The sequence below is a fragment of the Urocitellus parryii genome, chromosome 15 (assembly GCF_045843805.1).
Source record: "Urocitellus parryii isolate mUroPar1 chromosome 15, mUroPar1.hap1, whole genome shotgun sequence".
Taxonomy (NCBI): domain Eukaryota; kingdom Metazoa; phylum Chordata; class Mammalia; order Rodentia; family Sciuridae; genus Urocitellus; species Urocitellus parryii.
In genome coordinates, this window is record NC_135545.1 from 48,430,276 (window position 1) to 48,454,773 (window position 24,498).

At 44.3% G+C, this 24,498-nt stretch overlaps 1 protein-coding gene across 4 annotated transcripts in view; it reads left to right on the forward strand.

Moving 5' to 3' along the window:
- The window catches only part of Znrf1 (zinc and ring finger 1), a 103,134-nt gene that overhangs the window by 72,246 nt on the left and 6,390 nt on the right, over positions 1 to 24,498 (forward strand). For all 4 annotated transcript variants that reach the window (XR_003301738.2, XM_077793084.1, XM_026399210.2 and 1 more), the window contains exon 2: positions 15,395 to 15,490. Coding sequence is in view for 3 of the 4 variants with exons in the window: in XM_077793084.1 (XP_077649210.1) it covers positions 15,395 to 15,490 (96 nt within the window). In the remaining variant the exon portion in view is untranslated. The remainder of the gene's footprint in view (positions 1 to 15,394; positions 15,491 to 24,498) is intronic.

Here is a 24,498-nt window from a genome sequence, read left to right on the forward strand (position 1 = left end):
TACATCCCCAACCCTTTTTTAAATTTTTTTATTTTGAAATAGGGTCTTGCTAAATTGCTAAACTGGCCTTGAACTTGCAATCCTCCTACCTCAGCCTTCTGAGTCCCTGGGATTACAGGCATCTACCACCACACCCACCTTCTCGGGTCCTTTTTATTTATTTTTTATTTTTTGACAGGGTCTCACTGAGTTGCCCAGACTGACCTCAAACTTGTGATACTTCGCCTCTAGCCTCCTGAATAGTTTGGATTACATACATAAACCATCACACCCAGCCTGACATTTATTTTCTTAACATTTTTTGGAGGTGAAAAATCTCAAATGAGCTTAACTGGGCTGAGAGGTAGCTCAGTGGCAGAGCACTTGTCTAGGACACTGAAGGCCCTGAATTTGATGCCCAGTAAAAAATAAATAAATAAATACTAAATTAGAAATTAATTAATTAGAAAACTAAATTGACCTTACTAGGGACTGAACCCAGGGGCGCTTAACCACTGAGCCACATCCTCAATCCTTTTTTGTATTTTATTCAGAGTCAGGGTCTCACTGAGTTGTTGAGGCTGGCTTTGAACTTGTGATCCTCCTGTCTCAGCCTCCCAAGCCACTAGGATTAGAGGTGTATACCACCAAGCCTGCCTACCTTACTAAGCTTTTTTTTTTTTTTTTTAAGTTGTAGATGGACCTTTATTTTATTTATTTATATGTGGTACTAAGACTCGAACCCAGTGCCTCACACATGTTAACCAAGTGTTCTGCCACTAAGCCACAATCCCAGCCCCACTTATTAAGCTTTTAAAAGCAAGGTATTGTCAGGGTTGCATTCCTCCTGGAAATCCATTTTTTGCCTTTTCAGCCTCTAGAGGCTAAAATGTAACATCTTCAAATTTCTCTCTAACTGCTTCCATGTCCTTATCTCCTATGTCTCTCCAACCTCTCTAGTAAGAGCTGGGGCAATTACATTGGGCCAATGTGGATAATCTCCCCCATTTTAAAATACATATATATTTCCCCCAATGGAAGCCAGGAGCACTTTACCACGGAACTATATCCCCAGTCTTTCTTTCTTTCTTTTTTTTTTTTAAAGCATTTTATTTTACTTTATTATTTTTTTTTTAATATTTATTTTTTAGTTCTCGGCGGACACAACATCCCTGTTGGTATGTGGTGCTGAGGATCGAACCCGGGCCGCACGCATGCCAGGCGAGCGCGCTACTGCTTGAGCCACATCCCCAGCCCTTTTTTTTTTTTTTTTGAGACAGGGTCTCGCTGCAGGCTGGCCTCGAGCTTGCCATCCTCCTGTCTCAACCTCCTGAGTTGCTGGGATTATAGGTGTGTGCTGCCACATCTAGTATAAAATTCTTAATTTATCACATCTGCATAGTCCTTTTGAATGTAAGGTAACATTTGCAGCTCTGGGGATTAGGATGTAGATGTCTTTGAGGACCTTTATTCTTCCTACAACACACTTGTACAGTTATGTACGTATGTTCTCATTCAATTGTTAGGTAGTTTAAAAATAAATTTCTGTAATGAAGATAAGAAAATAGAATCTCGGGGCTGGGGCTGGGACTCAGTGGTAGAGCACTTGCCTTGCATGTGTGAGGCCCTGGGTTCAATCCTCAGCACCACATAAATAAAATGAAGGTATTGTATCCATCTACAACTAAAAAATTTAAAAAAGAAAAAAAAAAGAATGGAATCTCAGGAAGGTGAAGTGGCCACATTACTTATAATGAAAGAAGTAGCACTTGAATACTTGAGTCCTGAGTCCAGATCTGTGTTTTTCTGTTCTGTTTTTTTTTTTTTTTAACTGAAGATTAAGCCCAGGGGCGCTTAACCACTGAGCCACATCCCCAGCCCTTTTTATATTTTATTTTGAGACAGGATCTCAAGTTGACTTAGTACCTCACTAAGTTACTGAGGCTGGCCTTGAACTTGCAGCCCTCCTGCCTCTTAGCCTCCCAAGTTGGGGGGGGCGGGGATTACAAATATATGCCACTGCACCTTTGCAGTGTTTTTCTGTTCTAGTGGCTGCTTGTTTTTTCATTCTTTCCATAGGGTCTCACTGAGTTGCCCAGACTGGCCTCAAATTTGTGATACTTTGCCTCTAGCCTCCTGAATAGATGGAGGTATTTGAATAAATGATATCTGTCAATATTTCTATTCCTGAAGCCTATATTCAGGGAAGTCAGTGTGCTGACTTGAAATGAGGGAATGTTGGGCTGGGGATGTGGCTCAAGCGGTAGCGTGCTCGCCTGGCATGCGTGTGGCCCGGGTTCGATCCTCAGCACCACATACAAACAAAGATGTTGTGTCCGCCGAGAACTAAAAAATAAATATTAAAAAAAAAAGAAATGAGGGAATGTCAAAATCAATGTAAAACTATTCTTCAAGGTGAAATGTCAAAATGACAAAGGAATTCCCATTTTATGTGGTCCTCTCATAATATGTTTCTAGGATCTAATTCAGAGACTGCTTACTAGGGTAATTCTTTGTTGAGACATGCTTGACTCTGTTACATTGTATCACACACCTTTCACTTTCTAGCCAGATTACTTATTATCATTGGGAGATCCTTGGCTTTGTTAATATTGGAACTTTCGCCATTACTGAAAATTTATGAGGTGTCCTCATGTTCTTCCTACCATGTTGAAGTCTGCCCTCTACCCTTCTTGCTTCCACTGTCTGCCCTCCCATTCTTATGTACCAGATTCAAATAACCTGCACCAGAGAAGAAAAACAATACAGTAATACACTTCACACACCATGTGTGGAGGTCATGCACTATTTTAGGAACCTTAGATTTCATTGTCCTTCTAATTTGTGCTGTGTCTCACGGATGTGTCTGGGAAATTCCTTTCTACCTTTTGGTCTGTACTTTATATCTCTCTAGGGTCTTCCCACCTTTTCCTCAGTGATCATTGTAGTCATGGATGATAAAAAAGCAAGGCCTGAAGCATGAAGGCTTTTTTTTTTTTTTTAACCCTGATAGTTCCTTTGATAGGGCTGATCGCTGCCCTGTTGTTGAGCTTTCAAAACAACTCTGTCCTCCTCTTTTGGCTTCTTCTGTAGGTGCTATTTCAAAACACAGTTGTGGCCTACAGGACCATGTTCTCCGAGTTCCTGCCTCCATCTGCTTCAGTGTTGGAGGTACAGCTGAGCAGAGGATGCTTTGATGAGAAGGGGCCAGGTCAAGGTTCGAGCAAGAAACCAGTCTGCAGCCTTGCTAGGGCCCAAGCCTGAGCGGTAGCTTTTGTGAAATGAACACAGCAGCATGTGTTCTGCAACCTGGGATTATAGTAGGAGGCATGGAAGAACCTTCTAGTGTACCTCCAGTGATATGAAGGCCAGGCCTGTCATCATTAATAGATGTAAGTTACACAGTGTGAAGCAAATGGTCTTGTATAAACAGTCACTTAGATCATAATGTCACATCCATTGGCTAGTGAGTCAGATACTCTGCTGAATATGATCTAATGGTGTGTTCAAGCATTTTCTTTCTTGTCAGTAAAAAATTCCAGTGGAGTGGACACTGCCTTTAGAAACCCAGAAATAAATTATTGATTCTGTGTAGATATTTTTGTAAGATTTCCCATCTTTGTCCTTTTCCCTTCTCTAACTCTCCTTTATTCCTCCAGCCATACCCCCAAACATACATGTGCACACATTCATTCTGTTTCTCTCCCTCTCCCCCTCTCTGTGCCCCCATATTTCCCCATTTAAAAAAAAAAAAGTGGAAAGCTAGTTGAAGGGTATGGTTTTAACTAGATCAGTAAAGACCCATGAGTTGGAAAGCAGTCTATATCCAGTTGAGAAGCAAGCCTGCTGCGGGGCACTTCCCAGGCTAGTTTGGTTTCTTTGGAAAAGTCGCTGAGGTCACCTGCTATGAGTAAGGCTCAACCTGCAAGGTTGATGTCCTGCCCAGCAATGTCACCCTCAAGCTGGAGGAAGTGATTCTCCTTTTGTAATGTAGAAGAAGTCCATAAATCCTTGCCTTTTTTGCTTAAAGACCAGTTTTTTGTTAGTTTGTTTTGGTACTGGGGATTGAACCCAGAGGTACTTTACCACTGAGCTATATAGCCCCAGCCTTTTTTTTTTTTTTTAGTGGTTGTAGATGGACAGCGTGCCTTTATTTTATTTGTTTATTTTTATGTGATACTAAGGATTGTACCCAGTACCTCACACATTCTAGGGAAGTGTTCTGCCTCTGAGCTACAGCACCTCTCCCTACATTTTTATTAAGAGATAGGGTCTTGCTAAATTGCTGAGGCTGGCCTTGAATTTGCAATCCTCCTGCTTCACCCTCCCATAGTTGCTAGGATTATAGGCATGTGCCACAATACCAGCCTTAAAGACCAGTTTTTATTGTTGCCTTAAAGAGTGTTCTTGGACATTGCGTCAACACTATAAAATCCACTCCAGCAGTGGTTATGAATATAGGTCAGAGGAGCATAGGTGCATGGTATGTTGGGGATTGAAATGGAGGTGGGACAACCTCAGCAACTTAACAAGAACACGTTATTCAGTTAAATAACTAAACATTTCCTGACCAGATCTATCCCCATTGCCTTCCTTTTAGGTAATCTCTAATGTCTAAGAACTAGAAGTAGTTCTGGCATGATCCTTTGGATACTGAACAATCTTCCTCTTTGAACAGATGGCCCATCCTTTAAATAAGACATCTCCAAAATACAAGCCAAATGTTCCCCTGGAGACCTTTAGATCCACACTTTTGGAGTTTTAATTGGATGCCCCTAAACTTGTCCAATCATGGCAGCCAGGTGACAAGGAATTATAAGTCAACACCCATGTTAGCCAGTAGTTGGAAACTTGATTCCCACTCACATTAAGGTTTTTATGTTCTTGTACCTGCTCAGGTTCAGTCAGACCTTCAGGTCTCTATCCCTGTCTCCAGTCCTTTCCCTCCTAAGCAGTCCTTCTTCTCTGGAAGAAATGAGTTACAGGGTCAAGGGAAGAGAGCCAGTAGATCACCAGAGCTCCTGCTGCTGGCAGATGCTTTTCCTGTTCTTCAAGTGGCTGGAATGCTGCTGTTGCAAGTTGGACTTGCTGGCTGGCAGTGTGGGTTTGACATCTGGATACTCTGTGTACCTTTACATGCACACTGTACAGTTCTTCCCTCTGTTCTGCATGTCGATATGTTCACTGAGCCTGTTCTGGTTTGCAGCAAATGAGCAGGAATAGCTTTATGTGGTATGTGATTGAGTCTATATGTTTGTTCAAGTATGTATTTTTCATATATTCATTGGCTTAAAGGCATATCCATCTCACAATTTAACAACTCTATTTCCCCTTTTTTGTTCTTTTTGCAGTGCTGGGGATTGAACTCATGCATACTAGGCAAGTGTTCTAAACTAAACTAAACCACATCTCCAGCCCCAAATTTAACAACTGTAAAATCAAGATATGCCACATAGTCATATCTTAAAGTTATAATTGGCAGCCTCCCCTCCTACTGCCAAAGGTTCATAATGATGGCTCTCATAAGTGATCAAATGATGACATCTCAGAATCTACAAAATACTTTGCATACATACAACTCATTTTTCACTTTTTGCATGAAGAATTTTTTGAATTTCCTTGAATCGGTAGGTTTATCAGCAAGCGTCAGTATATTAGAGCAATACCAATTCAACCAATAAGAGGGCCTTTCCACATTTCACATTGCCTTACCTACTTGACATTCATGCATCCATCTTTGGTTGGGCTTTAAAGCAATTCTGGACAGTAAGCAGAGCACTGCAGATATTATAATAGCTTGTATGAGGTCACTTGGCTGGTAACTGGCAAAGTCTGGGTTTTCTAACTTCTGGTATCTTTCCTTCAAACTAGTCAGCACAGAATCTGGAAACAGAAAATGTTGGGGGTGGAATATAGTGTGCAAAGAGTAAAGAATGGATATCATCACTCCTGTAAGAATTCATGTAGTAGATACAAGTTGGGAATCCTGACACTCAATAGAAGAAATGACTAAGCACAGTATGTTAGCTTATCAATATGGAATGCAGACATTGAAAGTGATAAGTATATAGATTATTATTGATTCAAGAAATTATGTATATTTAAAGAGCAGAATATAAATATCCAAGCAGACAACATTCTGGGAAGATAGTGGCTAGAATACATGCCCAGTGCCAATTATTACCTCTTTAAACCAAGTAGAGGAGCAGGCCAGCAGGGCCTGGAGGGAGTTACAAAACTCCAGAAACAATGTAAGAGAAGTTATGGAGGAAGAGATACTTGACAAAAGTAGTGGAAGATGAGGACTAGATTATGACATAGTAACCAAGAGTCTTTTCAGCTTAGGAGCTTAGCACATACATTTATTTTCCTAGTGCAGCAGTGTGCAGCAGGACAGGAGGGGGACTTTGTCCACTGTTGTTACTTGCCGAAGTCTGGCTGGGCACAATTCATGATCCACTTATCAAGCAGAAATGAACTTTATTTTTAGAACACACGCTGCTCTACAGGAGCTCTTTAGGAATTCCCTCAGAGCCCAACTGCCACCACCGGCTTCTCACGAGCCTCTCAACCCCCCACTCCTCCTGCTCTTGAGGCTGATTGGCTGGGTCGCATGGGCGGAGCCAAAAGAGTCCCCCAATGAGCAGCTCCGTGGTCTGAAAGGCGGGGAAACAGCCCAATGAGCATCACCGCAAAGGAGCCAATCAGCTGGCAGCTGGAAGTTTGCTGGGGCCATAGTGAGCCAATCAGCTGGAAGTTTGCTGGGGCCCCTTGGGCTGTGGCTCTAAACAGTTACCCAGGGACCCAAAGCTACCAGGCTACCAGGCTTTGTCTCAACACCTCTTTCCTGACCACTGCAGCATTGCAAATAGCGTGGTGAATCATGCACTGGCTCTTGAAGTTTTCTTGGATGTGTATTCATTACTTCTACTCACATTTTTTTGGCTAAGACAGTAAACCTACCCTTAACTTCAAAGGAAGCAGGCAAATATAGTTGTACTGTATAGCTTGAAGAAGGAAAGCTAGAAATAATCAGTAAATAGCATTCATGACTAATCACTAAGGAAATGATAAAACAGGAAAAACAAATTCTGTAAAAGAAGGAAGACCTGAATTTGCATACTGAAAGGTATAACTGATGAGAAAAGATACACCTAGCATATCCTGGTAACATTTTGAACTCTTAGGATGAAGAGAAAAATCTTTCAAGCTTTCAGGCCAGGGGAACAGATAATTTACAAAGGGGGAAAAATCACATTGGCCCCCAGATTTCTTATTTGCAACACTAAGAAGCTAGAAGATGGTGGAATTTCATCTCTATATCACTAAAGATAAAAGGAATATTCCTTTATGTGAAGAGAGTTATTATAAGAAATTGGCTCACATGATTACGGAGGCTGAGAAGTCCTAGCCTATCACCTGCAAACTGGAGACCCCAGAAGTAATGAAACATTTCCAGCCTGAGTCAGGAACCAGGAGAGCTGATGGTGCAAGAGCAAAAGAATCCTGTACCCAGCCATCAGTGAAAGAAAGGTATTCTGAGTGTATGCAAGGATTCAGATGTGTCTCCCACTGTCCTTGTTATGATGCCTGGATGCTCCACCCTTGCTGGTCTAATGCATCAAGGTCTCAGCTTACCTGTCACCTCCTTAGAGCCTTTCCTGACCACTAAATTTACCTTAGCCAGCACACACACACATTTTTTCCCTGCTTTTTTCTTCACAACACAGCTTCTTGCTTGATGCTTTTGTTCAGTGTTTCATCATGAAAATTTCTAATACATAGAAAAGTTGGAAGAAGTTTAATCCATGTGTCTTTTTTTTATGTATTTCCTTTTAATGCAGCCATCAGTACACTTCCCTCTAAAAGCTTCAGTGGATATGTCATTAACTGTAGTTGTATTTTTTTATGTTTTTTTCTGATTGAGGCAAAATTTGCAAACAAAAAATCTCAAATTTGATAAGTTTTTACAAATTAATGCATGTATATATACTCCAAACCCTTCTCTTGATATAGAATACTCCTATCACCCTAGAAAGTTTTTTCATCACTTTCTCAATCTCCTACCCTCTAGGGACAACCATTGTTGTTTTTTTTTTTTTTCCCCCACGATCAATTGGTTTTGTCTGTTCTAGAACTTACCATAATAATTATAATCATCCTGTGTGCTCTTTTGTTTTTTGTTTCTTTCTTTTTCTATGTGTGTGAGGTGCTAGGGATTGAATCCAGGGCCTTGCACATGCTAGGCAAGTAAGTGCTTTACCACTGAGCACATCCCAGCCCCAACTTGGCATGTCTTTAATGTTCATCCAATTTGTTGCATGTGTCAGTAGCTTGTTGCCTGTTATTGCTGAGTAGTTTTCCATTGTATTAAATGAACATTCCACAGATTCTTTATCCATTCTATTAATGGCCAGTTTGGCTATCCATAATACAGCTGTGATAAACATTCTTGTAAATGTCTACTTGCAGACATGTTTTCATTTGGAGGTGGGTAAATATATACACGAGAAATTACTTAGCTCACAGACTGAGAGTATGTTTGTTTTATAAAGAAATGCATGACCTTTGTGGCTGGGCTTGTGCTCAGTGGTAGAGCGCTTGCCTAGCATGTGTGAGGCACTGTGATCAATTCTGAGCACCACATATATGTAAATAAATGAATAAAATAAAGATCCATCAACATCTAAATAAAATTTTAAAAAAGAAAAAGAAAAATATGACCTTTTCCTAAAATGGATATCATTGTACACTCCTCAACAATATATGAAAGTTCCAGTTGTTCCACATCCTTACCAACATGTGGCATCGTCAGTCTTTTAAATTTTATTGTTCCACATTTTACTAGACAGGGTTCTCCAGAGAAACAGAACCTCTATGTGAAGAGAGTTATTATAAGGAATTGGCTCATATAATTACAGAGGCTGAGAAGTCCTAGCCTATCACCTGCAAACTAGAGACCCCAGAAGTAACAAAACATTTCCAGCCTGAGTTCAGGAACCAGGAGAGCTGATGGTGCAAGAGCAGGAAGAGGCTCATGTCCTAACTGGAGCACTCAGGCAGAACAAGAGCAAAGTTTCACTTTCTTGCTTTTTTATTCTATTCAGGCCCTCAACAGATTGGATGAGGCCTGCCTATTGGGGAGGGCAGTCTGCTTTGTATAGTCTGCCACTTCCAATGCCAGCCTCATCTGGAAACACTCTATGGACACACCTACAAACAATATTTAGCCAGATATCTGGGCCCCCTATCACCCAGTTGAGTTGACACATAAAATTAACTATCACAACAGGTATGCACACACACATACACAAGTTGATTTTAGCTGTCAGTGTAGGTCTCTTCAAATATCTTCTTTTGTCTCCTGGAGAAATAGGTGAGCCCCCAGGCTCTAGAACAAAACCGCAGAGACTGAGTCTAGAAGAGAGGTATTGAAAGAGACAAAAACCAGTGGTAGAACGCTTGCCTAGCATGTGTCAGGCACTGGGATCAATTCTGAGCACCACCAATTCTGAGCACCACCACTGGGATCAATTCTGAGCGCCTTTCCTCAGTTCAAAATGTTCTCCAGGAGACACTGCCTTGCACCTCAGCAATTGATAAATTGTACATTTGTTTTTTGTAGGAAAATGTATTTGTGTCTGTGGATGAAGAATGCAATACCTTTACCAAAGTCATCCCATGTTACCTCTCTCTATTTGTAATAAATCCTGTTTAATAAATTCATTTGGTCAAGTCCCATTTTATTGACATTAAGCCCCACAAGAATGTGACAGGGAGAGATCAGAGTTGGCAACTGGGAACTGACCTGTAAGAACAGAGTTGGGGGAGTTGCTCTTGGAGCTCCAGGCTGAGAGGAGTCGGCATATCTCCTCTTCCCCCAGACAGGAGGCCTGCCCCAGTGAGGGTGATCATCTTCCTTTACCCTGGTTGCTTCTTTTGATTCTTCTACCTTTAGGTGATCCCAGAGACAAGCAGAACTGGGGCAGCCATTAAAATAGCGCATCAGCATAGGGAGGGAGGAGAAGGAGGGGGAGAAAACTGGAGCAACATGCAGTCAGCACACGGGGAAATCAGGTCTTAAAGGAGAAAGTAGCAGTTTTGGATAAAGAGAAGTATATTGGTCCCCAGAGCTCAAAAACTAACTTATATTATAAGCTGAGTGTTATAATGGTTTAGGAGAGTTCTTCTAACTGGATCTTGTTGACCCATCCTTCCTTAATTGCACCAGGAAGATGCTTGTCAATGCACGTGACTCTGAGTGTTCTTGGAATTACCTACCAATGGGCCGTTCCTTTGACCTGGCACTAAAACTGTCACCAGGGACAAGGACAGACTTGTCTTCTCTTAGGAGCTTTGGTCTTTGGTAGATGTCAAAATAGCAAGGTATTCCCCATGTAAGCATAGTGCCTGATGAATTGGACTCTCCTCCATTCTTCTGGATGTAGAAACAACCTATCTGATGATAAGAAAAAGGAAAGAAATGAGGTCTTCATTAGCATTGCTCTCTTGGCTACTCTCAGTGGAATCCGATATCATCATTCGCTCTATCGAGCCACCAACACAGAATAGGACCATCACAGATAAGTTACCTACGGTACTGTCAGACAGTTCTTCCTCATTCTGAGACACTGGCAGAAAAGGACAGGAACTAAGTTTCTACCTTTGCCTCAGTTTGATGCAAGAGACAGTGACTAAAGGTGAATGAGGGTCAGACTTGGCCAGCAAGCCTGAGCTAGCTGACATCTCCCTCCATGTTAGCGGCAGACATGTAGCAAATACAGGTGGACAGGCGCCTGAAGGCCTTGGAGGGCTGGCTTCTCTTCCCCTGCCTCCAGGGTATACCAGGCAGCATCTGATCTAAGAACAATTTGAGAGTGTTCTGAAGAGCCTACCTGAGGCTTTCTCTTGAAGGAATGTGAAGCCTCCCTGATTCACTGTTCCCAAGTGCTTCTGAGGCCTCTGAAAAAATTTGACAGAGTCATGTGAACTGGATTACTCTGCAGATCATTGGTTTATTTTTGTTTGCAGGGCTGTTTTTCATTTGGTACAGACTTCTTTCCAAATGGAATCAAAATTTCCCAGATATTTTACCTTCAGATAGCTCACAAACATCACAGTATTTATCATTCCATAGGGCTATTGGTGCTGAATCAAGGCTAGACAATTACAAGAAAAGATTGGGGCAGTAGAGTAGTAGAATCCGTCGTGATCATCAGATGACCTTTCAGGAAAGAAAGTGGGGACATTAGGTTTTTTCCCTTAGCTCTCTGTATTTTTCTGTCCCTCTCTGTATTTTTCTTTTATTTTCCATTTAAAAGGTAATTTGTAAACCCAACTTCTTAACCAGTACTGTAGGCTCAGTGCCAAGTGGAAAGCAGAACTCTGTTCTTCCACATTAACAGAATTCCCAGAAAAATTAACTAAATTCACCATTGTGATGGGATTATTCAGAACCATGGGTACTTCAGGAGAAATGCAACGACATGTTTTAAGGTTTGAAATGAGTATTCACTAAGACCATGTCTGTGTTCGTTTTGCCATGTAACTCCTCTTTCTGTGCTAGCCAGCAGTGGCACAGAAATGCCAGCTCCGTGGGCACTCTCTGGTCGTGTCCTAGCTCTGGCTGTTTCTAGCTGCATTAACCTAGAACAGCTTCTTTAATCTTGTGGTCCTCAATATCTGTGTCTGTGAAACAGAGTTAATAACAGCACCTACCTTATTTTTACCTTGCAATGAGAAGGCATGTAAATCCTTTTTGGACAGTGACTGTCCATACAAATAAGTCAGTAAATGGCAAAGTGTTATTTCTTTATCATCATATGCAAGAGGTGGTGCCGTAGAGGTTAAACAGACTGTTTTTTCCACATTGGCGGTATGGAAAGTACCAGTAGGCGTGCACAGTGCTCTAGAAGTTCCAAGGAAACTGTGGGATCAAGCAGGGATGTGGCTGCTGGCCACTTCCGGCAGACTGCTTGGCCTGTGGCCAGTCTTCCCTTGTTCAGGGTCCTACAAGTACATCACCATAGACCGCAGTTATCCTAAGTCCTTCCTTTAACCCTTTTGTTCGTTCCTGTCCCATCCAGTGCCGCCTGGCCCAATGATGATTCTACCACCTACGTTTGGTTCACTTCTTTTCACAGTACTTCCATGTTTCTTGTTTCTTTTAATCCTTGCAAGAGTAAAATGAATTCCCCTTTCAGATGAGAAGTTTAAGGTCCACAAGGGGTAGATTAGTTGCCAGGGTCTTGAAGCTGGAACACCTGGGTCATCTTCCCGTTTCCCACTTACATAGGGTTATTTTGTGAGCCTTCACAAAATAACACATACAAAAGCACCCAGGGGCACTAACCTCCCTTTGGTTAAAATGCAGGCCTCCTGTCACTAAGCTTCTTCCTCTCCAGAGGCAACATCTCCCAGTCTACCTCTTTTTTCTTTTTTGCAGTGCCAGGAATTGAATCCCGGGCCTCATGCATGGAGGGAAGTGGGCAGGCATTCTGCCACTGAGCTGCATTCTCAGCCTCCAAACCTCCCTCCCTCCCTCCCTTCCTCCCTCCCTCCCTCCCTCCCTCCCTTCCTTCCTCCCTCCCTTCCTTCCTCCTTCCTTCTTTCCTTCCTCCGTTTTGTTTTTATGTGGTGCTGAGGATTGAACCCAGTGCCTCATGTATGCTAGGCAAACACTCTATCTCTAAGCCACAACTCCAGCCCCTACCTCTTTCTTAAAACGCTGTGGCTAACTCTTTCTTCCCTAGTGGAAGAACTTTGGGCTCAGAGCTAAGAAGTCTAGTCTTGGCTTTACCATGTCACTCATGTGACCTTTCAAGACTCCAAGGCCTCACTGGGGCCTATTCTCTCCTCTGTATAATGAGAGGGTTGCTCTGATCCTTTTTCCCCCATGACATACACATTTGGTGACATGTCCTAGTAGACCTTCTTTTTGGGTGGCCTACTTGCCAACACCTTACCTATAAATTGACCCCCCTTCTGCACTCAAGGAACCACACTGGAATACAGGGAGTACATATGCTTATATTGAGTAACCGTGCATCTATTCTAAGTTATCAGGAAAGTGGGGAAGAGTAAGGCTTTTCCTGGTAAAAGATTACTTTGAACACCTCAAAAGGACCTCAAAGAGTACCTCCCTCCGTGCTACCACAGTCTCAGCCCTCAGTCTGCAAGCAGGATACTAACTTAGCAAGTTCAAAGTGCAGGTGTCCTGTAGCCACTTAAAGTTTACAAAACCTTGTTCTTTTGAATTGGAAAAAAACACAACACTGTGAGAACACCAAGGGACTGGGGTTAGAAATGAAGAGCATCTTCATTCTGGGACTCAGGTTCATTCCTCATCTCTCCATTGTGTATGTGGCACTGGATCTGCACATTTTTAAACTGGATTATAAAATAATCAGCCTGGTGCATTTTAGAACTAATTCTACCAGAAAATTGGGGGTGGAATACCACTCTCTTTACTCCTAAGTTCTTTTTTCAGTCTTTTGGTTTTTTAACTGTGCAGAGTTCAGAAATGAAAAAATTTTGTCTGGAGTCCTTGGATTGGTACCATTTCCAAGGCTTTTTAGCTGAGATGCTTAGATATTGATAATCTTTGAGGGAAGGTCTTAAGGGATTGGGGACCATTCCATAGAGTGAAGTGTCCACTTTGACCATAGTTAACCAGGCCCTGAATTTACTATTTGGTCCTGTAGTTCAAAGCATTGTCACTGGAAAAAAAGAGTATTTGGGAGACTTGAAGCAAATGCTTGTGCCAGCTTGCTTCCTACCTCAGTGCCACCCACCCCAGTCACAACTTTCCACACAGATGAGGGAAGTAGCCACAAGAAGAACACTGGGAAGGTATGAACTCTTCTCTGTTCTGAGACCAACAACTGTCAATTTTGAGTGCTTGGCCTTTTATCTGTTTCATAACTAATACTAAAGACAGTCATTACCAACATCAAATAAAATTGTGGATGAAATATTTAACCAAAAAGTAACAGGAGTGTGAAATCTTCACATAAGGAATTAGATATGCCATATTAGGAAGTGCAGATGGACAAGTAGGAATCATAGTCACGAAAGAAAAGCTGTGTTACGTATAAACTGATGCAAATAAATAAATAACTTTTCAATAGCAGTGAATCTTTTTGGTAGAATTTACATGGAAAAGAATTGACCCATTTAACAATTATTTCAATAAAAGTAAAATGGAAAAGATTGAAAATATTCGTTTCTATTGTATTAAAAAAAGAAAGGAAAACTAGGGATCCAAGCATAATGGTGCACACCTGTGATCCCAGTGACTTGGGAGGCTTAGGCAGGAGGATCAAAAATTCAAAGCCAACCTTGGCAACTTAGTAAGAAGAAGTAGCTCAGTGGTAAAGTGCCCCTGAGTTCAAGCCCCAGGATAACAAAAAAAAAAAAAAAAAAAAGAATCTAGGGATTAGGTTTCCTTAATGCATTGAGTTCAACACAAAAGATGCTTGACCAGAATTTACTAGTACTGAAACAGTGCTAATGAAACCTTTGGGAATATAAATGGTTCAAACTTCCCTGGGAACAAAATAGCAGATCATGAAACCCTGTGTTCACCTGGCACCTTGAAATAGCTATTTCGCTTGGTGACATTTGGAAGCACTTTTGGAGGGCTACACTGCTGCTTTCCTTCCCAGAAGACAGCTGCCTTAGCCATGAAGGAGGCACAGGGTGTGCTGGGTGAGGAATGAAGGTGCTGCCTGGCTGGGTGGGTGAGGAGTCTGAGCAGGTTGAGGGATGGAGGTGCCAATGACTATGGTAATTCTTCCCAAGGGTGATCTAGCCAAATGGTTTGAAGGCTGTGAGGCAGAAAAATATTAAATTCTTTGTTATTCAAAGATTGATTATTCAGGCTGGGCATGTTGGTGCATGCCTATAATCCCAGCAGCTCAAGAGGCTGAGACAGGAGGATCATGAGTCCAAAGCCAGCCTCAGCAAAGGCAAGGCACTAAGCAACTCAGTGAGACCCTGTCTCTAAATACAATACAACATGGGGCTGGGATGTGGCTCAGTAGTCGAGTGCCCCTGAGTTCAGTCCCCAGTAGCCCCCATAGAAAAAGATTGATTATTCAGCTGTCTTGATTTGCTTCCTCTATCCTTGTTGTCTACTAGACCCTATTGAGAAAGGGTCATGAAGAAAATTAAGCTAAGACCACATATCGGTGACCTCTGTTTAACATTATCAAAGGGTATGTGACAGGAGAGCCTTAAGAGAAAACTGGGAGCCAAAGGCTGTGATGGAAAGGCCACAGTCATGTTGGTCTAGATTGTCATTGTCCATGTTGATGCTACCCCTACGCAGCCGTCATCATTTGAGTGTGTCTACATTTATTGTAGATCCTTTGGATTTGGAGAAGACATTTCATTCTGTTCTCCTCTCTTTCAGGTTTCAAGTGCCCCATTTGCTCCAAGTCTGTGGCTTCTGATGAGATGGAAATGCACTTTATAATGTGTCTGAGCAAACCTCGCCTCTCATACAATGGTAAGGGCTGGGCCTTGCTGGCCTCCTGAGGTTGTTGTGGGTATAGCCAGTTTTGGGAGAGCCTCTGATTGAGGGGAACTGTACAGAGTTTTATTCGCCTTATGGCAGGAATGCCTACATGGTGGTAAGAAACCTGTTGTTTCAGGGAGCTGGGAGTTCAAGTTAGTGGCAAAGAAATGGGCCAAGAAAGGTAGGCCCAGGGTCAGGTCCATGGCACCGTGAAAGCTCTCAGGGCTTCGTCAATAATCTTCCTTCTACCCCTTCTGTTTCATGGACTCTAGTTGAGGGACATATCCATTCCTTCACCCTTTGCACACCTGACCATAGCAGGCCCCAAGATAGCCAGACTCACTCTAAAAGCCAGCAAAAGAGCCTAGCAGGAGCATTGTCCCTCCCTGGGGAATGGGAGCCTGTGCGCTGGTGGTATGCACAGGATACTGGAAGCCTGGTCATCACCTCACTTTGCAACTCAGGTGAACACCTGATTAAGCCCTCTGTCTCCCTGCAGCAGAGAGCATGAGGGAATCAGTGAATCTAAGGACACCCTTTATGGATTCAAGTGCTGTCACACAGCCTCAATGCTCCACCAAGGCTTCCTACCTTGGAGGCTGCCTTGAAACTAAGCAGTGAGTATAGCAGGAGGGGGGATCATGGAGCCCAGGATTCTGTGACATTCAAGTCTCCCTAACATCTCCAGGGACAAAAAAGTGTCAACAACTGCCTGGTATACTATGAGTAAAGATTCAGAGTTCAGCTGATCTGAGTTTGGACCTTCCTCTACCACTCACTATTATATCAGATAAGTTGCTTAGCATAGTAGGGCCTCAGTTTTCTGGTCCATACAATGGTGATAGTATTCCCTCATCCATGGGATTCTCAGACCTAAGATATATTACACAGAAAACCCCTTACCTTAGCACAGAGCCTGACACATGGTTGGCAGTGGTCGTGGGAGAGGCAAGGCCTTCCATAGGCTTCTTATGGCAGTTTTCCAGATAGATGGCATAGTGCCGCTTAGCTTATGCTGCTGGGGCACTGTGGTTGTCCATTCTTATGTCTTTAAACTGATCTCCAAATTCTGTTCATCAGAGAACTTCATGGGTGTTGGCCAACCCTGCAGTAGGCCCAGCCTCTCAAATTAAAGTCAGAGCAGGGGGGCTGGGAAAATAGCTCCGCTGGTAGAGTGCTTGCCTCGCATGCACAAGGCCCTGGGTTCAATCCCCAGCACCACAAAAAAAAAAAAAAAAAGTCAGAGCAGGGACTAGAAGAGTCATGGTATCTCAGAGTCTGAAGACTTGTTTTTCCTTCCCCCCATCCTAACAATGGACATTTTCTGGAAAGGCTTTCCTTACACCAGATATGTTCTTCCCACATAAAGCATCAGCCATTGATTCTGGGAAATAAATCGGTGACTGATCTGCTCAATTCTGCTGAAAACATATCCTACCACAGGTTGAGTAACCCTTATCTGAAACGCTTAGAAGAGAAGTGTTTCAAATTTGGGAGTTTTTCAGATGTGGGGACATTTACATAGACATTACCAGTTGAACATCTCTAATCCAAAAAATCTGAAATTTGGGGGAGCCATGTCACCACTCAAAAGATTTCAGGGGACTGGGGATTTAGCTCAATGGTAGAGCACTTGTCCAGCCTGTGTAAAGCCCTGGGTTCAATTCTCAACACCAGGGGGAAAAAAGTTTCAGGTTTGGGGAGCACTTCAGGTTTTCAGATATTCTGATTAGGGATACTCAACCAGTATTCTCAGATCTCTTACTTAACTTGCATGGCCAAAAGATTCTTTCTGTAGGCAGGAATGCTACCTGCTTTCCTCAGCTACAGGGCAGATCATGCCCTGACTCTACCCCTGGTGTTTCCTTTCCCTATATTTCCTGCCTAGTATCTGGAAACCCTTTCTTTCCCAGTAGACAGCCTTTCCTTGTTCCCCAGAGACTGGCGGCCGCCATGTTCCTGAATCCATTGTTATCTGTGCTCCAGGCTTCCCATACTCAAGCTCAGCTTTGTCCCTGTTGACCATCTCTGTCTGGAACCATGGAGGGAGAGTAGTCTTCCCTGTGTCTCATGGCCCTCCCCACCCACAGCCTCAAACGCTTTATTCATGTCTGTCCCACAAGTATTGATGCCTCCTGAAGACTTTTTTGTCCTATGTGTTGCTGGGGAGACCTCTCTGTAGACACTGCCTTTGCTGTCATAAGAACACAAAGATGCCTTATAGCAGACTTGGCCCTTGGAGTTGTAAGGAAGAACTGAGGAATAGCTGTGGAGGACAGAATGTTCTCAGGGCCACCCTGAGTTAGGAGTGATCCCACACCACCATGCCAGAAAATGGGAAGTTGAGGGTCTCCAGCTCTTCTCCCAGAGAACTGCCCATGACACCTTCAGATGTCCCCAGGAACTCCTCCATGTCAGCACTTGAGTGTCTGGTGCTCCTGGTCGCCCTCCCACCAGCAGCCTAGGGGAGGGTCCCTTATATTGGCCAGCTGGAGGTCAAGGGCTACTATTTTTATTCTGTTTCTCATTTTCCCCTCATCTTACTTGAAATGCCACCTTTCTGGGGTGCGCATATGTGCATATGTGTAAGCTAGAGTCTTTAAACTTGAGGCTCTTTCCTGACATTATAGCACACACTTGTAATCCCAGCAACTCGGAAGGCTAGCTTCAGCACCTTAATGAGACCCTGTCCCAAAATAAAATTTAAAAAGGGCTGGGCATGTTGCTCAGTAGTAAAGCACCCCTGAGTTCAATTCCCAACACCAAAATAAAAAATAAACTTGAGGTTCTTTTGCAATAGGCAATCCTTGCTGAGTGTGATGGGCACGCCAATAACCCCAGCTACTCAGGAGCTTTGTCAGGAGGATCATAGGTTTGAGGTCAGCCTGGGCAACATAGTGAGACACTGTATAATTTTTTTTTTAAGTCAATCTTTTACCACCAGAGGCAGAGAGGCCACAGGCCAGTCACTTCCTATCCTGTGAGTAGAGTTGTATGAAAGTGATGAAGGTGCTTCAGACTCAATTTCCAGCCCCTCTGTGTATATGAGTAATGTGGAAAGGAGGCTTTGGTGGCTTGAACTCCTCATATTCAGTCTTTGTCTTCTGAAAATGCTTAAACCTTTTTAGTAGGGAAGACTGCATTTGCAACCTGGGTGTGTGTGTGTGTTGTGTGAGAAGAGAGGAGTCCCTAGGGCATACCAGGAGCCTGTTCTAGTTCAGATGGAGCACTCGCACTTTGGGGCCACAGATGGTTTCTCCAGGAATATATTCTACCACAATTTCTCATCACCTTAGCCTCGTGTGCTTTGTATTGCCTTATCTTAAAATTTTAAAGACATTTGGAGTCTCTGAGGTGTGAACTCTTTGAATCTTTCTGGAAAGGACGCAAGGTGAGGCTTTCTTAGATGATAAAGAAGTTCTGTTTTCTCATGAAAAGTCACTGAAACTCCTGGTCACTGCCCTTGGAGACTTCCCATCTACACCCCCACACATTCACCTTCCAAAGTTGCTGGCAACAATTGGGGAAAGTTTTAGAAAATTTATGATGGTTATGTAAGATGGAATTTAGTCGACCACCAAAGAAAAAAAGTAGAAACCTCCTAAATGAGACAGATAGAAGTAGTATTTATCTTATTATGGGGGTTGGCCTGAGCAGAGAGTTCCAAATATCTCCAGTAGCTGCCTGCCAGATTTTTTTCTTTTTCTTTTTTTCTTCCAAGCTTAGGAAAGGCAAGACTAGTTTAACTGGTTCAACCAGTACTTAAAAGAAAAAGTGAAGACCAACACCTGGTATTCCTGGGCACACACCAGCTGGGGAGGCTTATGAACAGCAGAGGTTAGGGGTAGGGAGGGTGTAGGCCCCAAAGTATTGTTAGATCCGTAGGACTCCTGGCAGATAAAGATGCTATGCAGGAGAGAGGAAGGAGTTAGGAGGCTGGGTTGTGGGTAAAAGTGGACAGCTTCAATGGGCCTTTTCATTTCTGTCCCTTTTCAACATCTCTGTGGCTCTGAGAATAGACGAACTTGCTTTGAAAAATACACGCACGAATTTTGACCTTCAAATTGCTCAGATAGCAGAACAAGCTCTGAGATAGGGATCTCATTTTTGCCCCTACCAAAGGAGAATCACAGTTCCATGGGGGGGTCACCTGAAAGCTTAGGGGTGCTGTTCTAAGACCAGTCAGGGTTCCTCAGCACTGAGGGGTTCCATTGGGACAGGGGGTTTGCAGCAGAGTCAAGGAGAGTGTGGTGGCCAACATGTGCTTCTTCAGGAGACTCTTCTCCCAGTTCTGTTCAGGGGCCCAGGCCCATGCCCAGCTTCTTGACTTATCATGCCCGCCCTTCCCTCTCTGGAAATGCTATAAAGCATATTGAGCAAATGTGGCTCTCCTAAAAGCAGAAAGCCTCCTGTTTTCTGGTACCCTGAGCTGGCAGACCTGCACAAATAGGTGCGTATTTTTCCTTTGTCTCCTACCACTAGAGACCCTGATGTTGGGATGGAAGTAACCTGTCTTATCTTGGGAGTAGGAAAGCCTTATCCTGGCCAAGGAGTTAACCCAGCCCTGTGCAAGGCTCTGCCCAGAGCTTTTGATAGATGCTGGCCAGAAGCTGGAGCCGGGCATTTGTGGCAGTGTCTGTCCTGATGTTCCTCCTGCTAGGGGAAAAAGAAGAGGGAGTTCATCCAGGGCTGCCAGCCATTTCTGACCATCTGACCAGCCAGATTGGCCACCGCTGGGTCATGAGGAGTGGGAGGGAGGGAGGCCTGCAGGGACTTGGTGCCAGTGGGGAAAACACCAGAAAAGACGCTGTGTGGAAGTGTGGGCAAACTCTGTGAAGATGGAGCACCCCAGGCCTGCATTTTAGTCGGCTCACCTTTCTGGGTTATCCTCATTGCAGCCTAATTCACCAAATTGGTTGGATTGCACCTCCTGGTCCTGAGGTGTTGGGATGGGGTGCTGCTGGTAGGGCACACTGCCGCTTTAGATTTCCCCTTTTGGCTAGGCCTGGTGGCACATGCCTATAATCCCAGCTACTCAGGAGGATAGGCAGAAGGATCACAAGTTCAAGGATATCCTGGGCAACTTAGTGAGACTTTTTTCTCAAAATAAAAAAGAAATACTGGGGGTATGGCTTATTGGTAGAGTGTCCCTGGGTTCAATCTCCCATACCACCACCACAAAAAAAATCTCCCTTTGCCTAAAGGGTAGAGCACCCCAGAATCCAATGAAGGAGCCAGCAAGGCCTGACATTGGTATCGCTGCCCTGTCCTGGGCATGCCCTAGGGACTCCTCTCCAGCAGACTGGGCCAGCAGCTCTGCACTAAAGAGGGTGCAAGACCAGCCAGTATTCCACACATAAACTGGAAATGAGGCCAGGGACAGAGCCTGCATCATTTGCTAGGTGTTTTCCCTCTGGCTCCCACTTTCGTTGTCACTGTCACAAGGCATTAAGAAACAAACATGTATACATGGTCCTGCTCTCAGCTGCTGCTCAGAAGTGCACACCAGCCTTTCCCCCAACTCCTGTGCTACCAGCAGCTCTGGGGGTCCCTTGGGGCATGTGTTGCCAGAGATCTCTGCAGAGGAGCCATGCCTAGCATGCCAGAGGGCAGCAGGGTCGTCCTTCTGTCTGAACTGTCTACTTCCTACTCTGAGCACACACTTGTGTTTCTCTACTACTTCTGAGACCCCATGCACACTTCAAAAAAATGGGGAAATTTGAAGCTGTCTCTGAGATAGTAGTGTTTTTGAAACCCAAGGGAATAGGCCTGTGTAGCCTACTCCTTTAATGGAAGGAGGCAGGGTGCCAGGGTGGAAGGAGCTTGAACTTGAGAGTCACAGCCACTTAGCAACTTCATGAACTTATCCAAGACTCCATCCCAAGTTCTTAGGATTCCCTGAGATTTGTTTGTGAGGCTCCTACCATGTTGCTGGCCCAAAGGAATGAGGGCCCTTTTCCTTCTTCTCCTTCCGACCCTCCTCTTTGACTTCTTTTCCTTGACAAAAACAGCTGCCAGAAATGCTGCCCCTGATCTCAGCGAGAGAGAAGTATGCCATCACCTCCACCCCAGTCCGCCGCAGGCATCACACCTCCCACTTGGTTTCCAGAGAGCTTTGCCCTCCATTATTACTTGGTTCACTGGTCGGGTTGCAAGAACAGGCACTGGCACCATCCAGTATACCACCCCAGCCAGGCCAGTGACATTGGTTGCTTTGTACATGGTATCAAGAAGGTTGAGAACAGCTTGAGAGATGGTAAGAAAAAGGCAGAACCCGAAGGCAGAAAGCTCAGCTTTGCTCCTGTGTTCTCATCATCCAGCATTTTTTGAGCCCCTCCTCCTGGGTCCTGGGCATGCCAAGTCCTTGGCACTTGAGTCCATCTGCAGTGTGGCCTCAGCATGTGGCTGTGGGCCGCAGGTTCCTGTCAGATGGGTATGGAAGTCGAGTGGGAACCGGTTGAACACCAGGCTTCTGCTTCAGCCTTTCTGGTCCTTGCTACAAACCCAGGGACACCTGGGGGCTGCTGATTCCCAGAGCCCCAGGGATTGGGACAGGAAGTCTTACTCAGCCCACGCAGACCTCTTGCAGATCTGTGTTCCTCCTACCTTTTGCCATGCAAGAATGCTACTCCCTAGGCACTGGGCTAGGTGTGGGCACTGCTGGCTTCCCCGTGCAGTCAGATTCCAAGCCTCTCACCTCTTCCTCACCCCCAGGAACCTCCAGGTAGCCTTTTGTAACCTAGTCCCAGTGAAATGTGCTTCCTGCCATGTGCCAGCCCGGCAGGGCAGCTGCACACTGTACTTCTTCCCACCAGTGTGACAGACCCAGGCTGGCTGGTAAGGTATATAAAACTGCTTTGTGAAATGGCCAGGAAAAGGCTGCATCGAATCTGCAGATGCTCAAGTCTGATCCCTTGGAATATTGGCCTTTCAGCCTAGAATAAGAAAGCGAACCACCCTTCCCCTTCTCATTCCCCATCCCCTAGTGTAAAGAGGGAGAAGAGTCAAATTCATTCCTGTTGAAGAAGAAAGCCCCTAAGCTATATCGGCATGCCTTCCTCCTCTACCCCACCCATATCGTTGCTTCTGGGGGCCACAAGGGCCCTCCTAGAGCACATGCAGAGGGAAAATGACCATAGCCCTTGTGGGGAGCTGTTTGGGACCTAGAAAAGTCTACCTTGCCCTTTGCGCTCAGAGCTGAATCACCCTTGAGTAGGGGAAATGCAAGGGGAATCTGCTTCAGGATCATGGTGTTGCCATACTCCAAGGAACTCACCCCAAGTCTGGAGGGAGGAGCATGTGAAGGGGCAGGGAGAGCTGTAATCATGTCAAGGATATCATTTATGTCACCCATTTCAGGGGTGAGATGCCCAGACACAGGAGGGAAGAAATGGCCAAGAATGTCTGTGGATGCTTCCATCCTCTCTGGAAGCTAGGCTTTGAGCCTGCTCATTTCTCTGTTCATTGTCCTTTCTGGTGGGCCCTCAGGTTAGCCAGATGTCAACAGAGAAAATGACCTTAGGTTGTCCTAGTGTCTGAGAAGCCAAGTGATTTCTCTCACAATTCCTGTGCACAGAGACTGAAGTATCAAATCAGTTCTACTTTGTGCTTTTTCCTCAGGGTTCCTCATGGGGACTTTAAATCATAGATCTTTCTGGGAATGAAAAACCCTGATTTTTATGATTTCCTAGTATTTCCCTTTCCACCAAAATAATTAGAGGACACAAACAGCAATAGAAGAGGCTACCCAAGCAGTCACAGTCCCAGCACAGACCATTCACAAGCAAGATGTGGGACTTCTCTGGGCTTGTGTCCTTGTTCACAAAATGGGAACAATACTGTGTGCCTTGCTAGCTTGTAAGATCACGAGGCTCAGGAAAACATGCATGTGGAATGTCAGTTTGTATCACTGACAGGGCTCAAAAACAAAAGTCTTTGAGTGTCGAGAAGTGATCCTGCTGCAAGCTCTCCCTCCAGGCATAGTCTGCTCGCTTGATGGGTAACCTTATATTGCCTCTTTCCCCTGTCCTTCATATATTAATCTTAACGCACATCTGTCTTTGCTTTCTCTATTCTGCACCTCACATCTGGACTCCAGGAGGTCTCCATTAGCATGTCCCTATGGAGATACCTAATGGATTGACACCTCCCATCTGACTCAGTTCATCGCTTCTGTGCTCATGCTTGCCCCCCAGAGTTCCTCTCTAGTGGCAAACACCCCTCTTTGCTCAGTCCTTGTCAGCATGTGCACTGCTGCACAATGTTGGTCTCCAGAGTGGGTTCTCCATCTTTAGACTCCTCCAATCCATTCTCCAGGAGCTTCCAGAACTCCTGGAATCAAGATGCACCTCCAGTGCTTCTTGGTTAAGTAGACAAGATTCAAGCACACAGCACGGCACAGGTTGGCAAGTTTGTCCTAGGGAACCTTGTCTCACCTCCCCCTGCGGCCCCACGGATCTCTTTGCACCTGACTTAGCAGAATTCCTGCAGTTCAAATAACACACCTTTGTTATTCATAACACACCTTTGCATGGAATCTCTACACTGCACCCAAGCCTTTGCCTGTCAGCTTACTTCATTGTGGCCTTCTCTAAAGCCCTCCCTGGACAGTCCCTACCCTGAGTGGGTAACTTCTTCCATACCCCTTATACCTGGGCCTCTGTGTACCAAAAGGCTATCTAGGATCATCCTGGTGCACATTTTATTTTCTCATTTAGCCTTCCTGGCTATACTACTTGAATCCTGAGACTATGGCTCAGATACTTTTGAGTCTCCATCATATAGAATGTTACAAAAATATAAGAAAGTGGAGGTGGGTTTGTGGCTCAGTGGTAGAGAACTTGCCTAACACACATGAGACACTGAGTTTGATCCCAAGTACCACATTAAAAAACTAAATAAACAAAACAAATGTATTGTGTACATCTAAAAATATTTTTAATATCTTTTTAGTTGTTGATGGACCTTTATTTTATTCACTGATTTATATGTGGTGCTGA